Genomic DNA, 27,776 nt, shown 5'->3' with positions numbered 1-27,776 from the left:
CTTTAATGAGCAGGTTCCTTCCTTTCACTTATTAATCAAGTTCTTCAGCTTCAGGATTTTACTAAGACTCTAAGAAGCAGATGTGTGTTTGTCATTACTTGCATTATTTGTAGAAAGTAGCAAAAATGGATTAATTATAATATTCTAATTACTTAGCAGCAAAAGAAGGTTTCTATTTATTCTTGTAGGTAGGTAATCTCAAATATACATCCTGGATCTACACTTAAAATGTATTTAATATAAAACAGCACATGAATACTTACAATATTTAAGGATCTTAAAAATATAGGTCAATAAATAAGAACAATGTGTATTTTATTTATTGATATTCTCTGCTTAAAAATATATAGATAAGCATTTTTTTCTAAGGTGTAAGGCATTTAATTTAAAATTTATTTTTCTCCCATTTCGGTTTATACAAATATGGAGAATTAAAGGCAACATTTGAACTTGTATTTAAAATCACAGCTTCAGGGGGCGCCTGGGTGGCTCAGGGCGTGACCCCGGGTCCCGGGATGGAGTCCCACATCCAGCTTCCCACATGGAGCCTGCTTCTCCCTCTGCCTGTGTCTCTGCCCCTCTCTGGGTGTCTCTCATGAATAAATAAATAAAATCTTTAAAAATAAATAAAATAAAATGACAGCATCACAATATATTTTTTTAAAACACCACTACAACCAATAATGAAAAATCAGCACTGAGAGCCAAAGGAGATCTGTGATATCCTTTAGACAATCTTTCCTGATTCAGATCAGTAAATTGAAGCCCAAAGAAATGACAACACACAGCAGATAAAAAGTAAGAGACAAGACTCCAAGGGTGCTCCCTGGGATTTAGGGTAGCCTCTTTTTACAAGTTGCAACTCAAGCACAATCTGTCAGGTTATCATGTGCAAAAACTACCGCCACAGCCATCTGTGCTGGCAAGTTCTTTGTCAAATGTTCACATCCGTCATTCTGACAGCACCGGGTCTATATAGGTGTCATTTCCCCACTCCCAGTAATGATTTCACCAGGCAGGGTTAAGGCTCAGTTTGCTAAGAACAGCAGCATCTGGGCATCTTTTTCAGAACACAGTGGCCAATGCACTTGGTAAGCAGTTTTTGTTTTTGTTTTTGTTTGAAGATTTTATTCATTTTTAGAGAGAAAGCATGTGCAAGGGGAGGGGCAGAGAGGGAGGCAGAGGGATAAGCAGACTCTGCACTGAGCATGGAACCTCGGCTTGATCCCATGTCCCTGAGATCATGACCTGAGCCGAAATCAAGGGTCAGATGCTTAACAGACTGAGCCACGTAGGCGCCCAGGAAAGCAGTTTTCTTTTTTATTTGACAAAAAGTGAGAGAGGGAGAGCACAAGCAGGGGCAGCAGCGGAGGGAGGGAGAGGAGCAGGCTCCCCGCTGAGCAGGGAGCCCGATGCAGGGCTCGATCCCAGGACCCCAGGATCATGACCCGAGCCAAAGGCAAACGCTTAACCGACTGAGCCACCCGGGCACCCCGGAAGTTTTCTTTTTAAATCTTCACTCTGTATCACTTACCAGAAAAATGAAGTGGGTCTTTTTTTTTTATTATTTAATAGTAAATTTTGCCCCATATTTTGGAATTATTTTTCTAAAAGAATTTTCTCCCCTTAAGTAAATGCACCTGGAGAGAGATCACCAACTCTTGACCTCTGCAAATACAAAGTATCTGAAAATAATTTAGGATCACGTTAAATCCCTTAGGCTTGATTTTAGGGACTGTGCCATGGGTTAGCATGTGCATTACTCTACACTTCAACACGCACATTTTGTGCATGTTTAATAGATTTAAATCTATTTAACTAGACATTTAGTTTATTTGCTTTAATGATCAACTGAGTAACATCACCTTTTTTTAAATTTTTGGATACTTTTAAATTCAGCTCCAATGTATTGGAGTACCCAAAAAACATGTCCCTGTGTAGCTGATTTGAATAGATCCTCTTAAGTTGACCTAAAATACCAACAAGAGTTAAGACTAACAATTTCCTGGATCCACTTAACTGTAACAAGGTTACCTGGACAAGGTGAGCAATCTAAAGTACTGGCCTCGATTAAGGAGCTTGTGTCGTGATGAGCACGGAGCGACGTATGGAAGGGCTGAACATTATACTGTATACCTGACACTAACATTATACTGGGTTAACTGGAATTTAAATAAAAACTTCAAGTACTGGCTTCTGATGTTCTCTATCAGCCACAGGAAATCAACCCAAAACTTGTGCTTAAGCTCCAAAGTTGCTTTTATTAAGCATCTCCTATTTATGCTAAACCCTACTAGTGTTAAGGAAAAATGAAAGGTAATGAAAGATGTTGCTTCTGCCTTAGTTTAGGAAGCAATGGAGAAGTATGTTGATAACCCCTGTATGAAACGTGCTCGGTGCGCATCAAACCCAGCCCCACCTTCCGCTGCATGCACGTCTCCATGTAGGATATAAGCTGAGCAGGACACACCCCTGCACAGGACAACATGGTACAGAGCTGACCAGTAGGAGGTCAACCCGAAGGAGGTCATTTTCTCCTGTAGGGTATCATACTCAAAATCCCCATAGAATCAACCTTTTCTCAATCAAGCCAGGTCTGACGGAGCTAACACAGACCTCTTCCAGGAAACGGTCTTTAGGCACATGAAAGTTGCTTTTAAACAGGGTTCTAATTCAAGAAGTAAATCTAAAAAGAATGGACAAATTGTGGGGTGAGTCTCATAACAGTGACATGATAATGAGCATCACTGAACACGAACTGCTACCAAGACGGATTTAAAACGTACCCATCTCTTGTGATCCTTGGAGTCACCACTTTGGTCTGTATTTCTAGTTTTCTACAGTGGATTTGTGTGACTTTCCAAACAGAGGGGGGAAAAGCTGCATAAAAACAGCACTTGTGGATGGTCGAGAGAGCTAAGGTGTGATCACGATGCCTTTTCCACTTCAATCACCCTGGAGGATGTTTCCCCAAAGGCCTCTCGGGTGGAAAGCGGGTGTCTCTACCTTCATAAAGCAGGGTTCACATTTCTATGGTGTAGGCCCAATTCCACCACAACACACGAAACAAAAGCACTCAGTATCATCAGAAAAACTGGACTTTGAAAAAAAAATCTTTTTCCCTGGTGCTGCGCATGTCCATGCGGACATCCAGAAGGCTGAGTACGAGGATTACTGGTTTGCACACAGAGAGGACGACGGTGACCAGTGAGCCACGGGGCTCACCACATGTACACGTTACGCAGATTCCCTCAAGGTCAGGCTGGAAGATCACAGTCATCATCAGTCACCAATTAAAAACTCCGGGAGCTCAAGACCAGCCATCCCAAGCACACGCTGCAGGCACAGTCACGCCGACGCACGTAAATGAGGTACAACACACCGCAGCTGAGACTGGCCTGCGTCCGCCCTTCACGAGCGCGTCATCCTAGGTTAGCTCTCTGGACAGACCTGAGCTTTACGCGGGGTTCGGTGTGTGACTCCGCAGGAGGTGCGGGAGCTTCTGGGAATCTAGGGAACTGGCACATGTACCCTCGCAGAATTATGCGCAGTGAAACAACTGCTACGATCTTTCCTTCCTGAAGTCATGATGAAACCTCATAAAACAGAGGCTACCTGGGCCGAGCGTGTCTGGTTCACTGTGCTACTGTCCCCGAGAGGCAGCACTGGCTTCCCTGGTCTGGGACACCTGAGGCAGCCGAGCCACTCCCGTCCCATGGGATTCTGATGGGTCCCAGCCTCCGTCAACAGCTCATGGGGATGTTCCCGTAACAGCGGCGTACAACTGGCTTCTTGGCCGGTTCTCACTCTCACGGTGCATCACAGCTTAATGTGGGAGGAGGCGGAGGACAGGCTTGGAAGGAACCTCATTTCCTTTCGGCCCGTCCGCCGGCTGCCAGGCTGATGGTTTTTCACTGTGATTACGGAGCTGCTGGTTTTCCAGGCTTCTGTGGAACTGGGGGGGGTGGCAGGGGGAGTCAGGGCAAGTGAACTGCCACAAAACCAGCTGTTCTTACACCAGGATTCACTTGTTTTTCCTAAATAAAAGCTCCCCAGATTGCTGCAAGACTAGCTAATTCCCAGAATTCTGAAAAAGTTGATTCTGGCATATTTTGCCAGTTGCCTCATTGTTTTTATGGATGACAGCATTCAGAGAGTCCCTAACGTCCAGATCAGACGCTTAGAGACCACTTTCTGCCCAAGAAAGTCCTTCTGAATATGTGTTAATGAGAGCAGGTCTAATGAGGTCCTGAAACAATCAGGCCTCTCTGGTGACTCAGGGCAGCTTCCTGGAGACACGAGGGTTGGAGGGAACACTCTCAGATTCCAGAGGAAAAAACAAGGGGACAGACTATTTAGTGGAGGGATGGGAAACCAATGCCGGGACCACCAGAACATAGTCCCTAAATGCTGGCTGCCCTGAGAACCTTTCTTCTCGCCTTTGGGCACACAGAGCTTTGGGGCTCTGGATGCCTGGATATAAGAGATGGTTTCCAGAAGGCAGAGAACAGCCCCGAGTCCAATTTCTGGAGCGCCTGCCATTTGTACAAAAAAAAAAAAAAAAGAGAGAGAGAGAGAGAGAGAGATGAATATTTAGGTTTTTTGTTTTTTGTTTTTGTTTTTTTTTTGAGGTCTCAAGAATTTTAAGAAAAGCCTGTCTTTTGAGAAGTCATTTTGACCAAAACCTTAGAAGGGAAACCAATACCACCAAATTTCCCAGACCTTCCTCATTAACTTTGAGAACTCTCCGCTATCCTGTCCAAAGCACTGAATTAAAACTAAAATGTTCCCCTAGCATTTGAAGAGGAGACACTGTCTTGGAGGAGCTGCCAATTGGAATTCAAAAAATTCTGTGACTATGGAAAAAAACCAGATCACAAAACGGACTCAAGATCAAAACCAAACATAAATGGCTCCAATCACTTGCATTAAATGTAGGCACCAGCAGTTATACGTACACGAAATAATAAAGAAGTCCTAAGTCAAGGCTAGGATAACAGGCACACGAAGCTCAGCAATTTCTACAAATGCCTTTTAAGAACCACTAAACAAAACATTTCCTGTTTAGTGCCACTGTGACAGGTGCCATCTGAGCCCCTGCTTCATGCGCGGCAACGAATGTGCTGAGAAGCAGGTGGTGAACGGCTCGACCTGCACAGAAGTGGTAGCAGGTGCCACCGGGAAAGGAGGTGTTGGTTTTAAAAGCCCTTCAGCAGAATGACGGATGAGTGAGCTCCAACCCGCCGACTTAGTCTAGTAAGAAATGACAAGGCAAGCAAAACCTGAAATTTTGCCTCCGGAAAAAAAAAAGACTGGCAAGCCTGGCAAAGGAAAGCCAGGGCAGCTGCTGCCTGGAATCTGCCTACTACAGATCAGACCCTAAGAAGTTCCCCTGCCAGGCACACGTTGGCAGCCTGAGTCACACATACTGTTGGTTAGATTCTGGTTAGACTCATGCTGTGCTGTCCTTCAACCGCTGCTCACTACGAGAGGGTCAGAAATGAAGCTATGGTCATTAGGAACTAGCTCCTCATGTTTAGGGATATGACAGACAAGTCGGACGACATCAAACTAAAAGGCTTCTGCACAGAAAGGAAATGAAGTAAAAGGTAACCTACAAGATAGAAAAAAATATTTGCAAAACATCAATATCCAAAACCTCTCAGGAACCCCAGTACTCAACAGCAAAAGAAAAAAAAAAAAAACAAATAATCCAACTTAAAGAATAGGCAAAGGACTCGAACAGGCATTTCTCCAAAGACGACGTACAAATGACCGACAGTATCTACAAAGATGCTCAACATTACTAATCATCAGGGAAATGCAGTCAAACCACAATGTGACATTCACCTCACTGCCGTCAGGATGACTGTTACCAAAAAACCCCACAAAACAACAACAACAAAAACCAAGAGGTTCCAAGTGTTGGCAATGATGTGGAGAAACTAAAACCCTTGAGTGCTGTTGGGGGAGGGGGGATATAAGTTATACAGACACTATGGGAAAAAGTAAGGAGTTCCCCTCAAAAACAAAAATACAACTGCCATATGATCCAGCAACTTCACTTCCAGTATTTATCCAAAATAATTGAAATCAAAATCTCAAAGAGGCATCTGCACACCTGTACGCACTGCAGCATTATTTGTAACAGCCAAGACGCAAACACAATCCAAACGCCCATCAACAGATGAGTGGATAAGGAAAATGTGGTTAAAAAAAATAATAATTATGTGACACAGCAGCGGTGGTAGCTGATGCTACTGTGTTAATCATGCTGCAATACATGAATTCTTCAAATCGACAGGCTGTACATCTGAAAGTTCCACATTATACAATTAGAGCTCATAAAAAATATTATATATTCACACACACACAAACACTAAGTCATGAAAGACAAAGCAAAGATAAGGAACTGTTCCAAGTTAAAGGACGCTACACAGACACAACTACTAAATGATCCCTGCATTGGATCCCGGACAGATAAAAATGAAAAAAAAAAAAAAAAGTAATGGAAGACAGTGGGATAACTGATGAAACAATCAGACTGGACTAAGAAAGTGTCAATATTGAAACATTCTTATCTTGGTCACTGTGTCGTGGTTAATAAGAGTAGGTCTTTGCCTTAGGAAATCTACATTGGGATAATTAGGGGGGAAAAGGCACAATTCTGTAACCTGCTTTCAAAGGGTTAGAAAGGGTGTATGTTTACAAAAGCAGATGCATAAACAGAATAAACAAAATATTAATAATTTTTAAATCTGTATAAAGAGCATAAGAGGGATCACTGTACTCTTCTAATTTTTTCAAATTTTAAACAGTATCAAAATAAAAAGTGAAAAGTAAATGTAAATATATCCAATGGAATATTAGTGGTTTAAAAAAAAAAAGAAAAGGAAATCCTGCAACGTGTACCAACAGGGATGACCCCTGAGGTGTCCTAAGTGAAATAAGTACAAACATATGAGCCTGTTTAAAGGTATCTAAAACAGTCCAACTTTTATTTTTATTTATTTATTTTTTTAAGATTTTATTTATTTATGAGAGACACAGAGAGAGGCAGAGACACAGGCAGAGGGAGGAGCAGACTCCACGCAGGGAGCCCGATGTGGGACTAGACCCCGGGTCTCCAGGGTCACGCCCTGGGCTGAAGGCAGACGCTCAACCGCCGAGCCACCCGGGCGTCCCCAGCCCAACTTTTAGAAGCCGGAACAGAACGGTGGTTGCCAGGGCTGAGTGGAGGGGGACACTGGAAATTGCTAGTCGATGGGTATAAAGTTTCAGTTACACAAGGTAAGTGCTAGAGATCTGCTGCCCAACACTCTGCCTGAAGTTACCAGTACTGATTTGTGCACTTAAAAATCTGTTAGGAGGGTAAGATCTCATGTTAAGTGTTCTTAAGACCATAAAAAAATAAAAGGAGATGGGATGCCTGGGTGGTACAGCCGGTGAAGCGTCCGCCTCTTGATTTCAGCGCAGGTCACCTCAGGGTCCTGAGAGCGAGCCCCGTGTCCAGCTCCATGCTCAGCACAGAGTCTGCTTAAAACTCTCTCTCCCTCACCCTCTCCCTCTGCTCCTCCATCTCTAAAATAAACAAATCTTTTAAAAAATAAATAAAACCAGTATATTTAAAAAAATAGGTGATGAACATGAGAATGAAGGATACATAACGTGTCCACGAGAATTCTGGAGGTACAGGAGAAAGGACACTGCTTCGGAACAAAAGCCAGATTGTCCAACGGTGGGTACGTGCAGGGATCTACGCCTGCAAAGCATCCAGCACTTGGTAAACGCCAAGGGAAGCCGCTGCTCACCTGGCGATACCTTGAAATAAGCCTGGTCGGCAACCCATTGTTTTAACTACATATACTTCTTTTTGGACACTCAGACCTCCTCTCGTGGGTGGGCTGCGTGCGTACAGGTCTGCCTCCCCCCGTGACCCCGAACTATCCACAGACAACAAATTACTGTAGAAGCTTGAATGAGTGTTTCCTGGTCTGACCTAAACCAGACTTTCTCAGAGTCTGGCAAAAAAAAAAGTTTTTTTTTGAAAGTCTATAGACTGTTCTTGCCAATAAGTGTGAAGTCGGTAATATCGAAGCCCTAATGGCAACTGGAAAAGGGCACATTTTTTTCTCTTACAAACAGTATTTTCAAACAGTCTAACTATTCAGATAATCAAGCTAATATCTACCTATAAATAAAACTCAGAAAAAAAATTTTTAAAAATAAAAAATAAATAAATAAAACTCAGTAATTAGAACTTCCTTAGAAGTGAAGGTGAGGGTTCAACTCAACTGCGACGCAATGCCAACTGGGTATGTCACACAATTTGGCATAATTTTATTAGTCTTTTATGGTTCCAAGGTCTGGGCTTAATATAACTTTACCAAGATTTGGGGTTTTAGGTTTCCTCTCTTACCCTTCAGACATGACATCACTTGGGCATATTTCTTCTATCAATTAAACTCATAAAATATATGATGCTGAGAAAAATGAAGCAAAAGCACTTTCTGATGGTCTCTGCAGCCAAAAGAAACAGAGCTCAAAGAGCTGAATCCAGACAGTTCGAAGTGGAGGTAAAGAGAGAAAGGGAAACAGAGGATAAGGAGGGCGGAGGGAGACACAGACAGAGGCATACAAACCTCCTAAGGAACCTTTTTTTATTAGTTACTGAAATTTTCCATTTATCTACATTTCCCATCACAGGACCAGCTAACAACTAGAACAGAACCTGTGAATCAAAAGATTTCCATATATGCTTTTTGAATGGAATAAGTGAACAAACAGGCTGCCAATTCATCACATGAAGAGTCTGAACTTTCTGGTTTTTCACTGAATTCCCTTTGACAAAGGCATTTGCTACTGAATTGCTAATTAATCCATATATATCCCCGTGTGAGGCTGTTCAAGGAAACCGCCTATCTCCTGTGACCTTTAAATAGAAATATTTCTATGTTTATCCCAAATCGCCCTCTTTTCACAAGCCTTCAATAGATCTTTGCCAATGAGCTAAAATGACAATTCCTGGCCTGGCCTTCAAAATATTACATAAACTGGCTCTAAACTGCTTCCAGCCAGACTCATCTATTCATTGTTTCCTAAACAAACCATGTGGTCTTACCACTGAGCCATGGCTCGCAACACCCACCCCCCCTTCCACAGTCTATCCTGCAAGTCCTACTGCTCTTGCACATCCAGACCACGTTGCGAATCTTCCCTAGGTTTTACTGTTCACTCTAGCTTCTAAAGCTCCATACTTTGGTTTTGGTTATACTCATGACACTTAACAAAAGTCAGGGTGCAGGAGTGCACGCGCACGCACACACACACACACGTATTTTCTCAATCAAGTCATAAAAACATTTGACATAGAAGTCAGAAGACTAATTACAAATTCTGGCTCTAAAAAAATACAAAATAAAAAAATACAAAATAAAAAAAACACACAAATTCTGGCTCTAGGACACCTGGGTGGCTCAGGGGTTGGGCACCTGCCTTCGGGACCGAGTCCGGCTCCCTGCATGGAGCCTGCTTCTCCCTCTGCCTGGGTCTCTGCCTCTCGCTCTGTGTCTCTCATGAATGAATAAATAAATGAATCTTTAAAAAAAAAATTCTGGCTCTATCACTAAGTATAGATAACTTCTCTGAGCCTTGGCTTTCTCATCTGTAAAATGGGACTAATAATCCTTGAATACCTCCCAAAAGGTTTCATGAAGATGGGTCCTTTAGCAGCCATGGACCATATACAAATAGTTTATGTATCTTTCTGCAGCCCCAGCATGTTGGCAAAGCACCCTTCACATACTGATAAGTCTTGTGGATAAAGGTCCTGGACCAGCTGTAGGAAGTTCCTGAGGCATCTTCGATTTTTCCCTCAATCCTATGTGGTTAGCATTGACCGACTACTCACTATTGAGCCAAGTTCTTTACAGGAATTAATGTAATCTCACAACAGGTGCGTCCGGTCCCTGAGCCTCGTCTCTGCCAACCAGAGGACTGTGAGCAGTACCCCGGCCGGACGACTTCCATATCTCAGCCTCTCTCAGTTGGTCTTCCATCGGAGAAAAGACCCGACGAAGAGGTGAAACAAGTGAAGTCGGAGCTTCTCAGAGCGGGAAAGGTTTGACCCACCTGCCAGTGTGGCATATGCACCACAAGCTCTAATTAAAGCTGTCACCACTGTCACTAGCAGGGCCATTAAAACAAGCTCCTAGCTGAAAAGCCGAAATGTGTACACTCTTAACTCAAGTACATTTTTTCTCTTTTCTCAACTTGAAATAAACAAAAGAATACAAAAATCTGAAACACAACAGCCCAATACCTTCGGTTGTCTCTGCTTAGAAAATGTGCTGAAGAGTAAAACCGAAAGTCTGTCGTTGCAGATTATTTTTTTACAAAGTCTGCAAATTTAGAAAGCCTTTATTTTATAGATAATTACTGCATTTTCTGGAACCTCAGATCTTCAGGACAAAAGTCTATCAGGTTAAGGGGTTTCTTCAACATTTCTCTTCCCCCAGAAATAATATTCAAGGGATACCTGGGGGGCTCAGCAGTTGAGCATCTGCCTTCAGCCCAGGGCATGACCCCGGGGTCCTGGGATCGAGTCCTGGTCAGGCTCCCCGCATGGAGCCTGCTTCTCCCTCTCCTGTGTCTCTGACTCTGTCTCTCATGAATAAATAAATAAAATATTTTTAAAAAAGAAATAATATTCAAATGCTGCCTGTAATGACAGTCTCCTCATTCTTTCTTCTCCCACTTCTTTTCTCTTGCTTTTTGTTTTTACCTTTTTATTTTTTTTGTCTTTATTCTTTATTTTCCTTTTCTCTCTAAATTCAGTGGTAATGAAAATTTCAGTCAGTACCTGCCATCTAATCTGATGAACAGAGAGAACTCAAGCTTTGAGAATAACTTTTAATCTATTTTTCTTCATAGTTTCTTCCTCCTTTAAGTTGGATTCTATGGAAATAGATTTTTCAGTATCTTCCCATACAGGAAGTTTGAGTTAAGAAGGAGGAACACATTAGAACAAAAATACAGATTACAACTCCCAATAACGAAGACCATTAAAGATCTGAGTTGATTTTGTATAACTTGGGGGCAGAAGAGGGAAGCAAACAGAGACTAGCTATCATTTTAGAAATTGCACACCTAATTTACACAAACTGGCAAATGATCAGAACGGAGTTCTCCTTGTGAATCAAAATGAAAAAAAATGCTTTAGCTTCTGAATGCACAATTCAGAGATTTTTTTTCTAACCTCCTATTATAATGGTTCAAAGCTAAGAGGTTACATGACTTTCTTCCCCAACAATTAAAATTCAAGGTAAAACGCTACTGTTGAAATAAAAGAACTTGAAGGGGCTTCCAAGAGCTCCAGTCTTCTTCTAGAATACCTCTTACTTTATGAGCAAACGGGTACAGAGTTGTGTTCCCACATTATCTGAATATGATCAGGAAAACTGCCGCGAACCCAAGTATCTATTGCAGTAAAGCCTCATCGACGGCATATGGGCCAACGGCCCGCGAGGGACTTGGTCTGCAGGACGCAGGTAGCTCCTTGGAGAGAAGGGGCTTGGCACGGCGCCTCGCTGACGAGATGTATCCAACGAATCATGCCTGAGACCCCTCCAGATTCCAACTTGGCTGTCTCTACTAATGATTCTCTTTCTCTTCAATCATATACAAAACGTTCTCTTTACCACTGGGACCACCGAGTCAATTTCAGAACATCTTACTTGGCCTTTGCTCTATGTCCTAGGTTGTCGGATACCCTCTGCATAGGTCCAAGTGTCAGCAATCTTCCCCCACTCAACATCCAGTACATTCGCCAGGCTCTGCACACTTGAAAAGATCAACCACCTCATACGATTTCCGATGCCACTGCCGAACAAATGAAACCAAACTCGAAAATTCAAGATTCTTTATAATGTGGCCTCTCCCTAACGGACTCATAGGTATATACTACATGTGTTTTAGGTCTGTTCCAAAACATTATAAAATTTTTTTTTGAGAAAACCTCACTCATAATCTCCCCTTTGGTTAAAAAAAAAAAAAAAAAAAAGACTGTTTTCTTTAACAACCTTCCCTTTGAATGCCATCCCATCTGCAAATAGGTGACAGTCAAATTGCATAAATACAGAACTTTTTGTCTTACTCTTGTCATTTGTTTAGGAAACACCTTTTCATGTTTCTGTTTTGTGATAGCTAGATTGATCAGCTACACCGACCAGCATGTTGACTGGGGTCTCTACGAGCTCCTCGGCATCTTTGCCTGAAGTAGAAAAAGGCTACTTCTTCTGAGAAGTATTAGCAAATGCTCCTCCTGCAGGGCACAACTCCCGTAAAGACATGTGCACACCCTGATGTGAAAACAGGTTTCTTACTGAAGGTAGAGAAAAAAAATCATCCTGTGCATAAGCAGGCAGGATAATATGGCTTAGAAGCTGGATTTGAGCCAGCTCACTTCATATCCTCCCTCTCATACTCACTGGTTGATCCCAGGCAAGCTGCTTAACCACCAGAGACCTCAGTTTCTTCTCAGGGAGAAGAAACTTCTCCTATTTATTTCTCTTATAAAACCACTGTGAGCAGTAAATCACGGAAGGTCCTTAGAACGGTGCCTAGCACGGAGGTGACACTCAGCTTTTCTTCCCAATAAAAATTATACCAATGTTATCTACATCTTTGTGACTATTTTTAAATACTCTAAAAAAAAATCAGTTCCATGAAAAAAAAATATGCATCAACAAAGATCTAAATTTAAAGTCCATCTCTTTGTGTAAATTCACTAAAGATATAGGGGGTAAATGGAATGGTGACTATTCAGGAGATCTCATTCCTTTAACATAGTAAGCTCAGGAAAAACAGTGAAATTTGTTCTGGGAATCATAGGGATAAATACTTACAGAAGTTAACATCTTAGAGGAAATGTGGATCCTGATTTCCTCAACACACTGGGGTCAGTTGGAGTGACCTACAAGGCCTTTCCAGCTTTGTTTGGATGTATAGGACCTAATCTCTCCATTAAATCACCCTCTGCCCCGTCACAAAGCTTCTGTTCTAGAAAAGACAGGCTCTTCCCCTTTTTCCCAAACATGCCTCATCTTTGCTGTAAGCTTTTGCTCATCTCCTGCTTCTTCACTTTACTTCCACCAGAAGCACTTTCCTCAGCCCAAACACCAGCTCTGGCCATCACCCAAAGTCCCAATTAAAATCTGACCCCTTCTTGCAGGCTCCTAGTGCTCCACGCATTTATTTATTTTATTTTTTATATAAATTTATTTTTTATTGGTGTTCAATTTATGAACATACAGAATAACACCCAGTGCTCATCGCGTCAAGTGCCCCCCTCAGTGTCTGTCACCCAGTCACCCCCACCCCCCGCCCTCCTCCCCTTCCACCACCCCTAGTTCATTTCCCAGAGTTAGGAGTCTCTCATGGTCTGTCTCCCTTTATGGTATTTCCCACTCATCTCTTCTCCTTTCCCCGTTATTCCCTTTCACTATTTTTTATATTCCCCAAATGAATGAGACCATATAATGTTTGTCCTTCTCCGATTGACTTATTTCACTCAGCATAATACCCTCCAGGTCCATCCACGTTGAAGCAAACGGTGGGTATTTGTCATTTCTAATGGCTGAGGAATATTCCACGCATTTCTTTAAAAACTCAAAACATAGGGTACGTGGGGGGCTCAGTTGGTTAAGTATCTGCCTTTGGCTCGGGTCATGATCACAGGGTCCTGGGATCGAGCCCTGCATAGGGCTCTTGGCTCCTCAGGGAGCCTGCTTCTCCCTCTCCCTCTGCTTGTGGTCCTGCTCAGGCTCGCTCTCTCTCAAATGAATAAATAAAAACTCTTAAAAAACTCAAAACGTTTATTTACTGTCTGTGCCACTCCTTATTTAAGTCTAATGGCATTAAACGTTCTTAAAAATCACTTTCTCTTACACCTGAATTAATACAACCTTTGTCTTCAAAAACCTAGCATCACACATGTGCATATAGAGCATCACTTATTGTAGCTAGACCTACAGCCACATCAACAGAAATCTTACCTGAAGGAACACCCTGCTCTAGGCTTACAAGGAGCACAATCCCGGTCCTCTGCATCCACATCAACATTTTTACCACTGGCCAAGCAGACAAATTCATGGTAACACAGAATGTAACAGCTAATATAACTAAAGGTCAATGTCCTGCCCTAAAATTTTTAATCATCCATTTTAAATAAACAATAAAGTCTGAAGATAAAGAGGAGAATGTGCATCAATGTTAAAATTTTGTTTAAAAACACTGTTTTTGGGGCACCTGGGTGGCTCAGCGGTTTGGTGCCTGCCTTTGGCCCAGAGAATGATCCTGGAGTCCGAGGATCGAGTCCCACATCGGGCTCCCTGCATGGAGCCTGCTTCTCTCTCTGCCTGTGTCTCTGCCTCTCTCTGTGTCTCTCATGAATAAATAAAATCTTTAAAAAAATAAAATAAAATAAAAGCACTGGTTTTCTTTGTCATTAATAAACATTTGTAAAGTGTTTTAGATTTCTTAAAATCTCATTTCCTTTTCTAAGTTTAATACTTTTTGCCAGGTGATAGAGGACAAGACTATGGAATCTATGTTATTATCTGGAGATTAAGATGAGGAAACTAAAAATCTGCATTTGGATACAGAAGACATATTCCCATCAAACAAAGCTACCCGAATAAGCTACAGAACACGAATTAATACCCTTGTATCGTTTCCCCCAAAACTGTAACATTAAGACCATACACCTTCAAGGGTCAGATTCTTAAACTAAGGAATCATAATATGATAACAGAGTGCATCCAAGCGTAAAAGGCAGTGGGCTTTACTCCAGTACAGGGTGATGGTGAGCCATGACGTTATCATATTATAACATGGGGAGCAGTCCTGATGCCCTGCCACCATGCACTACAAGCTCTCGTGGGTATCATGTGCACCCGTGACTTACGAGATTTTCCGGTTTGAAGCCTCATCACCAGTGTGTAAACTGAAGCTGCTCCAGAGGCAACAGGGGGAGAAGCAGCTCTGGTGGCATTTGAACTGAAGATACTCAGGCAGAGAAACCAATCTGGTGGCGGCGTATGAAATGAATGGAACCGGAGCAAGAGAAGACAGTAGGACAGGAAAGAACAAAGTAGAGGAAGAGAAGACAATCAGCACTGAGATGGCGGGATGAAAAAGGACGATGCAAAGAAAGCCAGAAAGTGAAGGAAGTGTGGGGAGCAAAGCAAGGGGAGAGGAGGTGGAGGAGGAAGAGAAAAAAAATGTAAACAATCTTTGAGTTTATGAAAAGCAACATGTACCATATGCCTGTACTTCGGATTGCTGTTTTGTTTTGTTTTAAAGTCACAGATGCTATCAAATAACCCAAGGAAGAGTCAGAATCCAGGCACAACTCCATGTGCTGGAGTATCACTGATCTGCACTGTTAAGCCTCAGGCCAAGAAGAGGCATGAAAGTTACTGCCGCGTTGATTTTCTGGAGTTCCTAGAGCCCATGAAGGAAGAGTCAAAGGAAATCCTAATGTTCTGTTCCTCCAGAAGAATGTGATGTTGGTTCCTTGGCTGGTCATCTTCTGGCACATCTGCTAGGTTCTGAGTCTCTTAGAATAGCATTTCCATCACGTCTCTCTCTACATGTTTGGTCTATTTTTCCAATTTAGAATGAATTCTAGCAAGGTCTACCTTGAGCCAACTGTCGAGCAAGTGAGGCTGGACACGGATGTCCCTCCCTGGACCACGCCTTCTAGGGTTCAGTCCTCCCTGAATCAAAAAATTCCCAGATTTTATTGCCTCCTTCATTATTCCACAAACTACATGATCTCAATGAACAGTCTTCAGTAGTTCAAAACTAGGCATAATCAATTATTAATGAGAAAAATGAATACTTATTAAGGTTTTGGCTGGCCCATATGTGATACATTCCAGGTAAGAAATGGTAAAAAAAAAAAAAAAAAAAAGGCAAATTAAAATGTGCTTTGTCAATTAAATTCCTTGCACATAATTATATCTATACTAACGGTAAGAGTTTCCATTCGCATATGAAGGTCATTAGGGAATTCTTCGGGCACGAACGCCCTTTCTTCAACTTCCAAATCAGCCTTGTCCACATGTAAAGTTGACGCAGACTAGCAAGTCCTATAGCTCTTGGCCTGTTGCAAATACCACGAGATGGAATGAAACACTGCTCTTCATTATTACGGAACCATTCAAAACCCATTAATATTCCTGGCATTTCCAAACACGGAAAATCTGAAAGGTTGATTGGAAGCATCATATTCAAATGTCAAACCCTTCAGCAAAACTGAACTTCATTATCGAGGTATTAACTTTCTTTGACCAGAACCCAAGTCAAAGGGACAAGAGGTTATTAAAAGACTAATCACATTTAAAGTCTGAAAGCCACATTTTCAGCGATTTGCTACTTGACACACGGACCCTACGACCAAGGACCCAGTACCCATGGGGATCTCCAACACTGACAGGAGCAGCATCCACTTGCCAGCTCAAGCCTGAAATAAGGGACATAAAGTTCTCAAGCTGCAAAGAATAAGCAACAGTGGGGAAGGAGGGGCTTATTAATAAAAATTTTATTAGACGATTTATGAACTTGCTCTGGATGCCACCTCTATCTTGACAGGCGGAAGTCCTGATTTACCCATCCATGGATCTTCACGCTAAGTACAGTGCCTGGCAAATTACAGAAGCTCAAAAAATATTTTCCAGTGAATGAATGATTGTAGGTAAGAGTGAATCGACCATCTCAGTGGTAGCACACCTGTGAGGCGTACAGGCAGGCAGCACCGGCCTTCGTTAGTGCGGTGGCATTTCAGCCATGAATGACTAGAGAGGGCATCCTTAGGGGGACACAAGAAGTCGGCAACTGAGCACACCTAACCAAAGGAACACTGCCCTAAAAAGCATTTATTTAATAAAAACGATCACTACAGCATTTCACACGTACACCTAGGGACAAGTCCCACAGAACACACTCCTGAACTACCACTCGAAGAAGGGAGAGGAGAAGACTATGAATAGTCAACAGGGAATTCTCGAGATCCTCAAATCTCAAGAGGTGCTGCCCCTCCCCGGACAACGGAGCCTAAATCACAAAGTTAGCATTTCCCTGCTTTTGAAAAATTATCTGTGCAGGAGGCCACTGCATTCCTTGCATTTGGTAGAATTTTCCTTCTGTGCCTAATGAAGTTGTGGTGTTTCCTGAAAACTATTTAAAGCTGCAGAGTGTTGCCCAAGTGATGATCCCATGAACCCCTGAAGAAACTTCCATGGGCATCATTGGAGACGCAAGTGCTGTTGGAGAGATTCAGCGTAGGCAGCCCAGGATCACCCACAGAGCGAGGCCCCCTGCTGCCCCGCATCCCCTACACACCCTACACACCCTACACACCCGCCTCCTCTGAGTCAGGGAACTCACCGCAGCGCAGAGTGTCTTCCTGAGCGGGATACGCTGTTACCCACGGGGGATGGCAGGTTGCTCCCTCTGTGCAGATCCTCGATGGACCTACTCCACGGCTTTGATTTGTCCACCGAGCTCTCCACAGTGCTTTCCACACTTTCAAAATCAAAACTAAAACGAAAGAGAAATGCCGCTGAAGACTTAAAAGCTCCCAGTCCCGCAAACACATGGATTTGCATGACATGCTCCTTCCTGTCCACCCTACCGTGGGTGGTCTCTGCAAACAGGGAGCCCCGGAAGGGCAACCCCAAAGGACTCCCACGGACTCGGTGTTAGCTTCGAAAATACAAAACGACAAATACCAGGCAAAGCAAAAGAATAGTTGAACAAGGGGGGAAAAATAAATAGCAACGTGTTACGTGTATCTTACTACAAGGCCTACTAAGTCGCCAACTGCTGACACTGCCATGGTGGAAGGGAAGGAAAGAGCTTACAGCTGTCTTCATTTTGCTTTAACAAGTCAATATGTAGGCTTCTACTAATTTATTCCTACACATCAATTTTCACTGAGCATTTTCTCCTAGTGTGTTGGCAAGCGTGCTTTTCCAACCATATGTGATACATTACTTGCAAAGTTATGGATTTTGCTTTGATTTTGGAATCTCTTCCCAATGTGCTGCACTTTAAAGCAGAGCTGGTGTTTCTCTGACATTCTTTGAGGTTATTACTCATGTTGACCATGTTAGAATAAATGGCAAGTTGCTCATTCTTGTATAATTTTAGGAACAAGATTTTTAAACAGTCAGGCCTTTGTATTCTATGCATTTTCCCAGAGACAGTAGCTCTGCTTTCTCAAAAAGAAAAAAATAGTTTATCAATTGTTTCTACCTCTAGTTCTGCCCAGAAACACCTGATTAGACAGAGAATAAACAAAAGGCAGCTACAACTATCACCATACGGGAGATTGGGTGGCTATCGGGTGGCTCTCGCAGAGGAGACCCTAACGATACATATTGGGAATAGAGGGTATGACTTTGTGTAAGGGCAGCATCACCAAAATAAAATGTTTTGCTAGAACCGTCATCTGTAAGCCAGGCAGCGCCGTCCTACTAAGTACTAACCCAGGGGGCGGCCCCTAATGGGTCGTCAGTCAGTGAATGGGTCTGGCAATTGTGTCCGGGCGGAGGCTCCGGGGCCTGCGCCTGCGTGGGGAAGTGCCCCAAGCCAATGATCAGCAAGGAGTTTTTAGCCCATTCGTTTCAAGAAAGAACATGAATTAGGCTCTCTGCATGATTTATCTAAATACAGCAAAACAAAACCGAAACTGATAAGCGGAGAATGTAAAGGTAATGCTTTAAGAAAAGTAAAAAATAAAGGAGCAGAGCGGGAAACCAAAGCTCTGCATTCTGATCGGCTGCTGGCTCGCTCTCATGCGGTGCCTCCCCTCCCCACGGTCTCAGGTGCGGACATGCGTGGGAACCGCGCACACGGGCTCCCCGGCTCCCCGGTGATGCAGGTAAAAGGCTAATCGTGGCCAACGTTCCCTACACAGCAAGCCCAGGCCGTCCTTCCCCAGCCGGAGCTCCTCAGCTACTCCAGGTCCTAAGCTCCGCAGCGGGTCCAGGGCCCATCACTGCGCTTGGTGGGGAGCACGGAGGGCGCGGAGGGGGGCGGTTCCTGACACACGGGACACAGATTAGAAACGACCTTTGGAAGAAAATGCCGTGAACACCAGGACGGTCTCAGAGGACCACCTATTAGAAAGAGGACTTGTCCGTGGGTGCTCACACTCTAACCCACGTCAGATTCGGGAGTGAGCAAACCTGGACCGCCCGGGCCAGGCCAGTGTGTTAGACCTCCGGTTTGCACGCCCGCAGGGAGGAGCCAGGGAGTGCCGAGGCCAACATCTGCTCAGGTCCCGGAGCTTCCTTGGGGTGATGCAACACCCAAACACGTTCCGGCCTGTTGGGAGCATCCAAGACGGAGAGAGCCACCCCCGGCCAACACGTCTTCCGGGCAAATTAAAAATGCAGTATCACTTCCTCAGTCTGTGTGTGCGTGAGGGAGGGCGAATCTGGATACTACGTGTTCTCTGACTAAAGGAAATGTGGAGAAGAGACTGTCTCATCCAAAGGTACAGTCTTCACATCTGTTGTAAACCCTTCCAGAAGCCTAGCAAATGGGAAAATGTTACGAATTCACAAAACACAAGGTTAAGTAAATTGATTTTCCTTCCTGCCCCGCTGCAACTTCTCCCCCTTCGCCTTACGAAGGGCAAGGCCCCCCAACACACACGCACAGAAGGCAAAATAAAGGGAAGCCGGCGGTGTGCTCCCCCCGCCCGCGCCGCCGCATCGCGTCCATCTGCCCCCGGCCCCCTGCACTCAGCAGCACGCGCGGGCACACACGCAGACGGGTGCATACACAAGGAGGGAAAGCTCCGAGCTCTGTGCGTCTCGCCGTCTCCGCTCACGGGGCGGCATCGGCCTTCGGCGCCGCGAGGGCCTTCCACGGGCGGCGGACGGAGCGGGCGGCGAGGGCCCCTCCCTGGATAAGGGCTCCGCCGGGGATTTTTCTCCCCTTTTTACTTCTGCCTTAAAAGCATTTCTAGGGCAGCCCAGGGGGCTCAGCGGTTTAGCGCCTTCGGCCCAGGGCGTGACCCTGGAGACCTGGGATCGAGGCCCACGTCGGGCTCCATGGAGCCCGCTCTTCCCTCTGCCTCTCTCTCCCTCTCTGTGTCTCTCATGAATAAATAAATAAAATATTTAAAAAATAATAATAAATAAATAGAACAGATTTTCCCACCTTCATTTTTTTTTTTTTTAATTTTTATTTATTTATGATAGTCACAGAGAGAGAGAGAGAGGCAGAGACATAGGCAGAGGGAGAAGCAGGCTCCATGCACCGGGAGCCTGATGTGGGATTCGATCCCGGGTCTCCAGGATCGCGCCCTGGGCCAAAGGCAGGCGCCAAACCGCTGCGCCACCCAGGGATCCCGATTTTCCCACCTTCAAAAAAAAAAAAAAAAAGCATTTCTAAAAGCGATTGTGTGATTTGCCCTCCGCTACTGGGGTGGAAGCCAGCCCCCCCAGCCCGAGCACGTCTGCCCCGGGTCCGCCCTCCGTGCACCCAGAACCGAGCTGCTCCCTGGCACCTTCCGTGACCACGTGGATATTCAGAAGCCGACAGGCCAGGTCTTACTTACGTCACTGCGTACTGTGCAAACGAGAGATACTCCACCAGAACGTCAAGACCTCTGTTTTCCTCATTCAGAAACTCTCTGACCCATCTGTGAAAAAATAAAGACGATTGTTACAGAGGCTCATCGCACGCTCGCCTGGGAGCCCGGTGCACGCTGCTGCTGCTCCGTCCGGTGCGCGGACGTGATGTAGGAAGGCCCCGACTCCATCGCGCCTGGTGGAAACTTCCCCAGACAGCAAACTAGAGCAGCCACAGCAGGTCAGGGCACCCGGGTGGTGCGGCAGATACGCGTCTGACTTGGTCCCACTCACGTCCTGAATCCCAGGGCCCTGGGGAGGAGCCGGGGTCCAGCTCTGCGTCAGTGGGGTGTCGGCTCCAGGACTCTCTCTCCCTCTGCCCCCACCCCAAAATCTCTAAATCAAATACTAACACAACAACCATAACAAACCCCACAGCATTTCAATGTGCAAGAAGAGGGGGCAAAAGGTACCACGCACCTCCCTTGCGTTCTATCCTCAGGAGACTCCAGCTAACCTGCACGGAGCGTCCTAAAGGAGCAACCTGTTACATGTTCATTTTCCACCACTGACCCCCAGCCTGGTGGCTAAAGGGGCCCAGACTGCACAGAGAATGTGGGAGGCTGGGGACGTGACGCCATAAGCCCTGAAATCCAGGCAGGATTCCAAATCCACATCCAACCCTTTCCCGGCGTACTAAAGCCACAGAAATCACGCTACCAGCCAACGAGAACCAGCGTTTAGGGGCTCCTGGAAATTCAATAGGGATAATGATTTGCTTAATTTTTTCCATGGATGTTAAAACCTCTTAAAAACTTGCAGGCACCGCAGACCATCAGCAAAGCCAAGACATGACATACCATGTGCTTGTTACCCCTTTTTAAAAATTCGTCTTAAGCAGCATCACCTCGCGTTTGCGTGGTGGCCATGAGTGCACTTTGCGGAGAATTTCTACTCGTTTTCCCCTGCAAGACTTCATAAAGACTCCTAAAGATGAAGCAGAGTGGTCCCACGACCTTCAGGTATGGAAGATCAACACCCGTCACCCCCCCCTTCCAATTTCCCCCAGAGCAATCCTCTTCAAAGAACCTAGGTACCTGATTAAACCTTCTCTAGGGTCAAAACTCCAACAAGTAATAAGTAAAAAGTTCTGCTACCGTCACAGAAATGGAACTTGAGGTACATCAGCCCAGTGCACCCCAAAACTAGCTGCCTTCCTCCATAAGCACCAAGCAAAACCAGGCTCCGCAGCGCGGGACAGCTACTCTGGAAGCCAGTTTCGTAAGCTGGAGGACAACAGTAGGACGATCCCTTAAAACCTTGGTCTTAAAGGAAGAAAAAGACCTGGTGGCCGTAGGATGCCTGTTTTAGAATCCTGTTTGGGGCTCTTCTCTTCTTTTTTTATTATTTTATTTCTTTTATTTTTATTTTTTAAGATTTTATTTATTTATTCGTGACAGTCTCTTTTTTTTCTCTTCTTTTTTTTATTTTTTATTTTTTTATTTTTTATTTATTTATGATAGTCACAGAGAGAGAGAGAGAGAGAGGCAGAGACACAGGCAGAGGGAGAAGCAGGCTCCATGCACTGGGAGCCTGATGTGGGATTCGATCCCGGGTCTCCAGGATCGCGCCCTGGGCCAAAGGCAGGCGCTAAACTGCTGCGCCACCCAGGGATCCCTCTCTTCTTTTTTTTTAATCTTCTCGGCAGGTAGTCCCCTAGTCCCTGCAGGCAGCGAGGCAGGAGCCCTGGACAGCTCATCCCTGATTTTCCCCCAAGTGCCTCAGGCAGGTCGTCATAAACTATGCACCAAACACAGCCACAGGGAAGCAAATAACATTTAATTTAAGAGAGACCCAGAGGGCAAGTAAAAGCATCACCCGTCGGTCGGGCCTTGTAAGAATGGACGGCAACCAGGGGCGCGACGCCGGTTCTGCTGAAGCTTCTTCCCTTCAGAACCACCATGTGCACCATTTCCTGGCATCTGCCTGGGGTATTTGCAGTTCATTATCTTCACTGCTCTCTCTATGTAACTACATCTCATGAGGCACTGGACATTTTTAAGTGCTAATAATTAGAAGCCTAGAAATAGTAAAAAAAAAAAAAAAAAATCAATAAATTTTCTTTCTATAAAGAAAGGCTGGTGCTCACTAGGGAAATTCACGGACTAGCTGCTCTGCAGGGGCTGCCTCTGGGCTTCTGTGCGGCTTCTCCATCCGCCGGCCCCGGGCTCCAGCTGCAGGGGACGCGGGCCTCGGGCAGGGGTGCAGGAGGACCCCGGGCTGCGCTGGACGTCTTCATTCTAGAACGAAAGTCGCCCTGCGCTCCAGATTCCTCAGAGCAGTCTCAGTTGCACATTTTCTACCTCAATGGCTCATAAAAATACTCCAGTGCAGGAGTGGACAGCCACCACTGCCGCCGCAGCGCCTTCTGGTTGTTTCTCCAGGCGCACAGCCTCTAAACGGCAGAGATGCTCCGGGACACGCGGGGACCTGTCACTGTCCCAATCACCAGCGCCTCTCGCTCAGGGAGTTTAGCCGCGAAGTAGATAGGAGGCAAATGACAAACAGATACGAAAATTTAAAAGAAAAAAAATTTAAAAAAAATTAAAAAGGGGGGATCCCTGGGTGGCTCAGCAGTTTAGCGCCTGCCTTTGGCCTAGGGCGTGATCCTGGAGTCCCGGGATCGAGTCCCACGTCAGGCTCCCAGCATGGAGCCTGCTTCTCCCTCCTCCTGTGTCTCTGCCTTTCTCTATCACGAATAAATAAATAAATAAATCTTTAAAAACAATAGATAGATAGATAGATAGATAGATAGATAGATAGATAGAAAATTTAAAAGAGAGAGAGAGAGGAGGGAAAGAGCCAAGCACAGCCAGAGGCACAATTCTCTTGACCTAAAACACTAATATGCATAGACTTTGATTTAAGGATAAGGACTATTATTAGATTTTCTTCAATTCAGTGCCATTCCCTCACTCCCACTTGTTGACTTTGAGTGCAAATGCCTTAGAAACAATTTTCTTTTGCTATTTTCTTAATGATGTTATTTATTGCAGAGAGAGAGAAAACATAGTGGGGGGAGGGCAGAGGGAGAGGGAGCAGCCGACTCCCCCTGAGCAGGGAGCCCGACTCGGGGCTCGACCCCAGGACCCTGAGATCGTGAGGTGAGCCAAAGGCCGACCTTAACCCGCTGGGCCCCCAGGCGCCCCTGAAAGACGAATTTTCAGAGCGAAGAGCAGACGCGCTGCGCAGTTGCTAACGGGTCGGCTGGAGCAGAACTCGGCTTCTCGGAGACGTGCAGCTTCACAGGCTCACCTCTTTTCCAGGCCGCGAGATCCTCCCTGGGCTTTGACGGGGCCCACACCCCCCTGGGTGACTTAGGAGACAGGGAGATAAAAGCCCACCACGGGGGACTACGCCCGCCGCCCATTTAACGCCTCACTGTTCTGACCTAGAAAATGAAGTGTCCGGGGGTCTTTGTGGCTCCACATCTCTAGCATCAAACACAGCAGACCCCAGACCACGAGGCAGAGGGATGAGGCAGGATTCCCCGTGCGGCTCTGGTGCCGGAGGGGTGTCCCCAACACCGGGCGTCAGCACCAGTGGCCGGAGCCCCGGGACAAGCAGGCCGCCCCCCGCCCCCGGGCCGGCGCACAGCACTGGGGCCCGAGCCCTCGCGCAGGGTCAGCCCGTTACTTCCATGAGACCCTCGGAGAGCAGCGGCCTCCACGGCCGGGCTGCACCGACGGCAGCAAGCGCGGCTGCCAGGCCCAGCAGCCCCCCATGTCCTCACCCCCCCGTGTCCTCCCCCCCATGTCCTCGCCCCCATGTCCTCCCCTGCCGTGTCCTTGCCCCCCCCGTGTCCTCCCCCATCGTGTCCTCCCCCCCGCCGTGTCCTCCACCCCCCCCACCCCCCCGTGTCCTCAGCCACCACGTCCTCGCCCCACTGTGAAGGCGCCGAGGGCTGGGCCCGCAATGGGACTCAGCGAAGCCACGGAAACTGTGCATTTTATTAAAGCTCGTCCCTTGAGTTTCCCTTTTTCTGATTTTCCCTGAGGCAGAACGGAGAACGCACACAAGGCGCTCAGCTGCCCTGGGCCACGGCGTCTCCAGGGAAAGCGCCTGTGCGGTTGTCTGAGTCGCAAACTGACCCAGTTGGTTTTTACATGAAATGTCCAGCGACGAGCGCCTGCGGGGACCCTGTCCCGGGTGCGTGGCAGACAGTGTCTCAAAAGTGAATGAAGCGGGCCTGTCACTTCGAGGAAATCAACTGACAGCACTTGTTGTTCATGATAAAATCTGAGGCTTCAACCCCAAAAATAAAAATTTGGGGACACCTGTATTCACCACCACAAGCTTGACAACTTCCCGACACTTTAAGTATATGCTCAGACGATACTGGGAACAATTAACGAATGTGAATGTTTTTATATTGTTGAATAAAATGTCTCGATTTTCAGAAGGTCAGAATAACTCCGCGAAACAATATTTTCCAAACGACCAATTCATGAAGTTATACCCAAAATTATGCACAGGCAGAAAGACCTATTCAACTTTCAAAATGGCACAGTGAACCTTACTTGAACAAAGTACAAAGGTTCATTGATGGGGTTTCAGATCCCACACTGCAAGGAACCCTAAGAAATTACCACTGCTTGAGGGATGGTGCACTACCAGACGAATATCCACAATAATGTGAAAAGGTCACTTAAAGGTGCTTTTTTTCAAGTGCGTGTGTGTGTGTCAGGCCAGGTTTTCTCCATATACATCTTCACACACATACACAACATCTTACAACAAACCAGATGCAGACAAAGAACCAGAATCCAGCTGCCTTCGAGATATTAAAGAGATTTGTAAAAATGTAAATCAATGCCACTATTGCCCCTAATTTTTTCTTTCTGCTTTGGAAAATAGTTATTTTTCCAAAAAATATGTTGCCTGCCCTACGCTTATTATTTTGTGTTTATGTATTTTTATTATTTACTTTAAAATAAATACTAGATTTTATTATTTTGTGTTTCTGTATTTTTATTATTTACTTTAAAATAAATACTAGATTTTATTAGTTTATGTATTTTTATTATTTACTTTAAAATAAATACTAGATTTTATTGAATGAGCAAAGTTAAAATTTCTGTTTAAATCTCTAATACAGTAAACATTGAAAGAGGAAAAAAACCCATGTAAACAACAGCATATATTAGGGTTCGAAATCATTTAAGAAAGTAAAGGAGTCCTGAAATAAAAAAAAAAAAAAAATTAGTCCCATCTGGTTTAGGTAACATCTGAACATTATCTTTCTTGGTTCAAATCTCAGCGCTTCTCTGTTATGCGGAGAACAAGAGAATAACGGGGGACTCTCAGTCGCCTACTCTATAAAACAGGGACTCAGAGGTAAAGGACAGCAATAAAAAGATTTTTCTAAGAAATAAATAACACAATGAACATGTTTAATAAATGGCAAGATCATAATCTTGAGGATTTCAAAGAATCGAGATCTAAGAGTGAATTAATCCTAGGGTAGCTCGATACACCCCTCCACACACACATACATGCTGCACGCCTGTTAAAACCAGCCTTACTTTTTTTTTTTTTTTCCTGGCCTGGCCCCACAGAACTAGTTCACCAAGACGCCGGAAAGCACAGGAGGGAAGACTTCCCTGAGAGTTCCTGGGCTCCTTCCCTTTGGTGCAAACCTTCTCTCTGCCCCCTGGCACACCCCTCCCACAACCTCAGGCCCATCCTCTCAGCTCCAAGGAGAGAAAGTAAAATGAGCATCCTTCAGAACTTCTACGTTCTCGCACTTGCAATGAAAAGCAATTTTCTATCATAATGGGGACTTTTATTAAAATAAAGCACCTGCAGAGAAAGATAACCCACGCCTCGGAGCCACGGCCTAAAGCCCATCAAGCTATCCAGCCGCCCCCATCCCCACCCTCTTGAGTCTGAGCACCTTGACATCCGACACACCACACAGCCAGCGTGTTCTCACAGTCAAGGGTATTTCAAGTCATTTCAAGGGCTTGGGTAAGTCATCCTCTAATTCTTCTCTATTATTATAGTTCCTAAGAGGAAGTGAATAAGATTATTTCTAGCCCAATTCTTATTTCAATTTGGCTCAAAGAAAATTAATTTTCTTTCTCAGAAGATTGCTCCATTTATAGAGTTTTAGGCTTATATCGTAACTCAGAACAAACCCTCTGCTCGACAAAGCTGTAGCTTGGAATGTTATCTCAGCAAAGCCCCAGACTTTAAGCTTAAAACACAAGCGTGTGCCAAAAATAACTTTTTTCAGGACAAATGGATTTTAAATGTGATTCTTCCTTTTAATTTCTGGGAATCACAATCTCCTAGGTGTCAGGGCCAATTCAGACAGAGAAAGTAACAATCTCCAATCTCCTATGGGATTCCTTAGAGATACAGGATATTACCAACTTATTAAATATTATTTTCAATGAGCCTAACAACAATAGTTATCATACTTTGAGTAATTAGACTCTATAGTAGGTCTTTTGTAAGTTATCTCACTTAACCTTACAACATTCCTATTGGTAATTATTATCTTCGTTTGTAGATGACAAGTTAACTTAGGTCACATGATAAGCAAATACAAAGAATGTACGTAACTTATCTAAGTGACTTATTTAATGACTAATCAAGGGCATGGCAAAAACCTGAACCCAGATCGCTCGCCCTCCATAAATCAGATGGGCACCCAATTGCCATTCTATTACGGCACCTCAACAAAGTACAATAAAATAGAGGAATCGCTTACGTAGCAAATTGCATTCCAAGAATTCCTCACTGTGGCAAATGATTATTTTCACATTATTCAGAAGATTTCCCAGGCAAATGAGGTCAAGTGAATTAGTTTCCATAAGAGTTAACGTCCAGCCCGGGCTTGGGTTTTCAGGACAGTCAATACAGGTCAAAACCCTGGTATGCGGTTTCATTCCACAGAAGGCCACGCCAGCAAATGGCCGTATACAACCAGACGATGGCCCCATGAATGTTTCTGCCGCCAAAGCCAAAGCTCTCCGAGTCTCACACACAGGTGGTGGGAGACAAAGGCAAACTTCAGACGCTAAAGATGAAAGAAATACAAGAATCTTTCAACACGCC

The 27,776-nt window shown here is 44.9% G+C and overlaps 1 protein-coding gene across 12 annotated transcripts in view; it reads right to left on the bottom strand.

Annotated features, from left to right (window-relative positions):
- The window catches only part of FMNL2 (formin like 2), a 261,250-nt gene that overhangs the window by 65,951 nt on the left and 167,523 nt on the right, over window positions 1-27,776 (bottom strand). For all 12 annotated transcript variants that reach the window (XM_049097127.1, XM_049097126.1, XM_049097131.1 and 9 more), the window contains exons 5-6: window positions 20,639-20,722; window positions 17,452-17,604 (exon numbers count right to left, since the gene is read on the bottom strand). In XM_049097127.1, coding sequence (XP_048953084.1) covers window positions 17,452-17,604; window positions 20,639-20,722 — 237 coding nt within the window. The remainder of the gene's footprint in view (window positions 1-17,451; window positions 17,605-20,638; window positions 20,723-27,776) is intronic.

The sequence above is a fragment of the Canis lupus genome, chromosome 19, assembly GCF_003254725.2.
Source record: "Canis lupus dingo isolate Sandy chromosome 19, ASM325472v2, whole genome shotgun sequence".
Classification (NCBI taxonomy): Eukaryota; Metazoa; Chordata; class Mammalia; order Carnivora; family Canidae; genus Canis; species Canis lupus.
This window is presented reverse-complemented; position numbering and strand designations above follow the sequence as displayed.